This window comes from Notothenia coriiceps, unplaced genomic scaffold (genome assembly GCF_000735185.1).
Source record: "Notothenia coriiceps isolate Sejong01 unplaced genomic scaffold, NC01 NC01_scaffold00024953, whole genome shotgun sequence".
Taxonomy (NCBI): domain Eukaryota; kingdom Metazoa; phylum Chordata; class Actinopteri; order Perciformes; family Nototheniidae; genus Notothenia; species Notothenia coriiceps.
The window spans coordinates 1-3,538 of NW_011357654.1; the positions used below are offsets into that span (position 1 = coordinate 1).

The window sequence follows — 3,538 nt, forward strand, 5'->3', positions numbered from 1 at the left end:
GTCTCCATGCTTTAATGTTCAAAAAGCTCTTTATTCTTCTCATACTGCCTGTGCTGCAGCACCTCTTTTCACCCTCTGTCTGAAACCATAGCCCAGTCTGCTCTGGTTGGTTAGCTGGCCGGCTCTGTTTTTGGTCATCCACTTACGTAATACATTTACTTCCTTACATTTCACCACTAGAGATAATGAAACAGTATGATATAGCAATGATTTGTCTCTGTGTTGCAATTGTTACTGGTTGCTAGAAAGTAAAGGGCATTAAAGGTCATTCGAAGAGGGTGGGTGGATGTGTGTGTGTGTGTGTGTGTGTGTGTGTGTGTGTGTGTGTGTGTGTGTGTGTGTGTGTGTGTGTGTGTGTGTGTGTTTGCATTTTACTCACGTCGTCTCTCTCTGTGCGATACGGGTTTATAAAGTCTGGGGATTTCTCTGTAATTCCCAGCTCCTGTGACATCTGACAGATTAGCAGAATAGACAGGTGACAGGGGAGAAGGGGAGAAGAGGAGAGGAGGGGCGGGGGCACATTGTCATTTATTCAATAGAAATACGCTTTTTCTGCAGACAAAAAGCAGTATAAGGCAAGCAGCAACAGTTCTTCCGTATATTATTTTTATCATATTAGCATTCGACCCTATGGCTATATGACAAATAGCGGGCTGAGAAACTAAGAGAGGAGTTGCTGAGGAGAAGCTAGCTGCTGCTGCACCACTCAGAATTAATCCACAATATAATCCCCTTGGCACGTTGCTAAAGTCACAGATTGATGCTGCAGGAGTTTAGTTCATTAACCCTTAACATCAAACAGATACACCATTTGATCTGCTTTTACATTTCAACTCATCATGGACAAATCCGATGACAAATGGCACCTTTATCAGCGTCTTTTCAGCAAACAATAAGGTGCCTTGTGCTGCATGTATGACAGCAGATTGCAGTGAAATCTCCATGGATACTGTATAACCTGAACAAGTATGGTTCTGTCATGTCTCTGCACCAGGCAATTTACCACACTGTGCACTGTTTTGTTATTTCTTCCATGTCCTTGCTAGGTCTCCTGCAGAGAAAGGGATTCAATTCATCGTGCACTTACAATGAATTCTGCGTCTAGACTTCCAAATAACAAAGCAAATATTTTGGCATTGATTTTAAAAAATGGACAGAAAACCACAAAAAAAGACAAAAGTATTGTGCGATTTTTTTCGTATTTTCAAGGCCCTTAAATGTGCTCTGATTTAAGAGTTCAGCAGCCTTACCAAAAGGAACAAGTCTTTCTGTTTAGTTCTGCAGAATAGTGATCTTAGAAAACATTTTCTTCCTTTAAAATTCCGTAGCTGGATTTTTATAGTTGGCATTCATTCTTTTAAAAACAGAAAAGGCAGCCGTTATTGAATACAAATGTCAAGTCCTGACTTCACTAAATGGCTGGGGACTTCTAAACAAGTTCCTCTACTTAAGGCATTTCATTTGTACCATTATTTCCCCTTTTTCAGACTCCTGTGTTTATTATGTCTAACCTATTTCAACCAATTTTTAGATCGATGAAAATAATGTTTTGGGACCATTTAGTATTAACGGCTAGTCTAGTTTTAGGGTATTTGGTTAGTATTAGGTGTTTATTAGCTTGTAAATGTTTCTGTATCATACATTCTATCTCTCCATTTCTAGATGTGTTATTAATATATACTGTAAACACTTTCTGTCTAGTGTCCAGGCCCTTATTCTAAAGATTCTTAGTTTATCAAGGTGTCCCATTTCACATGACTCCATTATACCCAAGGATTGAGCTTGTATTTTTAACCAGTTGTGAAGAAAATGTATTGAAATCAAAGCTCAGAATCCTTTGTTTACACCCTTAAACCAACGGACTGTGACAACACTCATCAGCAGGTAATATTAGGTAGAAAAGGGACAGGATAGGCCCTCCTTACCAGTGTGAGGACATGTTGGTGGGCCCCTCCTGTGAAGACCCCCGACTGGTTGCAGAAGTTCAGGCCCCAGCGCAGCATCCCGTCCCAGTCCTCGTTCCGGTCGTAGTAATGGTGGACGATCCGGGGGAAACGCAGCGCCACGTCGCCAAAAAACGCCGTGTTCTCGACCACGTGGGAGTACGCTGCAGAGAGGTAGAGAGAGAGGGAAGAGACACAAACATTACATTTAAATTCTGATATACTGCACATACTGTATTGTAATTAATTTAACTTGTTGTTTTCTTGTACTTACATTTTTTTTGTACATTTCTTGTAATCATTTTTTTCAAATATTTCTATAATAGTCCTATATTTTCTTTCTTTCTTTTTTGCAACCTAACTTCTCTTACTGTGTTAATATATGCACCATTATACACCAATTTCATTATACTGTTTAAACATTACTTGGTGATTAACCTGATTTAGATTCTATATACGTTTTTGGAGCATGGTCCAAAATAACAAAAAATGTGCAGGTTAATTGGACTTAATTAAACAGAGGAGGACAATTTTGATAATGAATTTTTGTTGACAGAACATCTTAATAATTGGGACAAATAAAAATGTCTAATTTTGTTTCGGCAGGACTCAAATAGGTGTTGGGTTTGGAGAAGCCTGGGGAAAAGGGAAGATGATATTCCTGACATTCAGACTGACGTTAAAGCTGACATTATTGACACCCTCTGGCACTGAAAGAGGATGAAAGACATCCTGGGGATGCTGCTAAAATAAAGTAGCTTATATAAGAGGAGGAGACATTTCAAATGAGGAAAGAGCCGAGGTGTAAAAGCGAATCCGACCTTCTTTGATCTTATCGTCCATCGGGAAAGGGTCGTCAGGCTGCATGTTGGCCGAGATCAGGATTTGTCTCGAGTCCTCCAACACCTTAAGAATAAGAAAAAAAGCTCAGTAAAGCAGGTTTATGTGCTTTACAATATGTGCTTGGGATTTAGGTTGCCGTGGTAATGCAGGTGAAAAATAACAGTGATGATTTGAAAGGAACCTGCCTGCCTATCAGGACATTTTACACACCACTTCACTGCTGAGACTGTGTGGGATGCAGTGAATCTGCTAAAGAAACTTTACAGAACATTAGGGTTTTGAAGTAAGAAGGTACATTTTTTAAAGAGTCCTCTCCTGCTGATGTTCAGGTGTATATCAGTATGTAGTGTCTCTACTTTAAAGAGTCCTCTCCTGCTGATGTTCAGGTGTATATCAGTATGTAGTGTCTCTACTTTAAAGAGTCCTCTCCTGCTGATGTTCAGGTGTATATCAGTATGTAGTGTCTCTACTTTAAAGAGTCTTCTCCTGCTGATGTTCAGGTGTATATCAGTATGAAGTGTCTCTACTTTAAAGAGTCCTCTCCTGCTGATGTTCAGGTGTATATCAGTATGTAGTGTCTCTACTTTAAAGAGTCCTCTCCTGCTGATGTTCAGGTGTATATCAGTATGTAGTGTCTCTACTTTAAAGAGTCCTCTCCTGCTGATGTTCAGGTGTATATCAGTATGTAGTGTCTCTACTTTAAAGAGTCCTCTCCTGCTGATGTTCAGGTGTATATCAGTATGTAGTGTCTC

The 3,538-nt window shown here is 39.7% G+C and overlaps 1 protein-coding gene across 1 annotated transcript; it reads right to left on the reverse strand.

Annotated features, from left to right (window-relative positions):
- Positions 1–379: 379 nt before the first annotated feature.
- On the reverse strand, positions 380–2,869 carry LOC104955886 (coiled-coil domain-containing protein 134; the record flags this gene model as incomplete). Its single annotated transcript, XM_010783279.1, has 3 exons — positions 380–451; positions 1,926–2,107; positions 2,765–2,869. Coding segments are annotated over 3 exons (359 nt in total), but the record flags the coding sequence as incomplete, so codon positions are not given.
- Between the last annotated feature and the right edge of the window lie 669 nt (positions 2,870–3,538).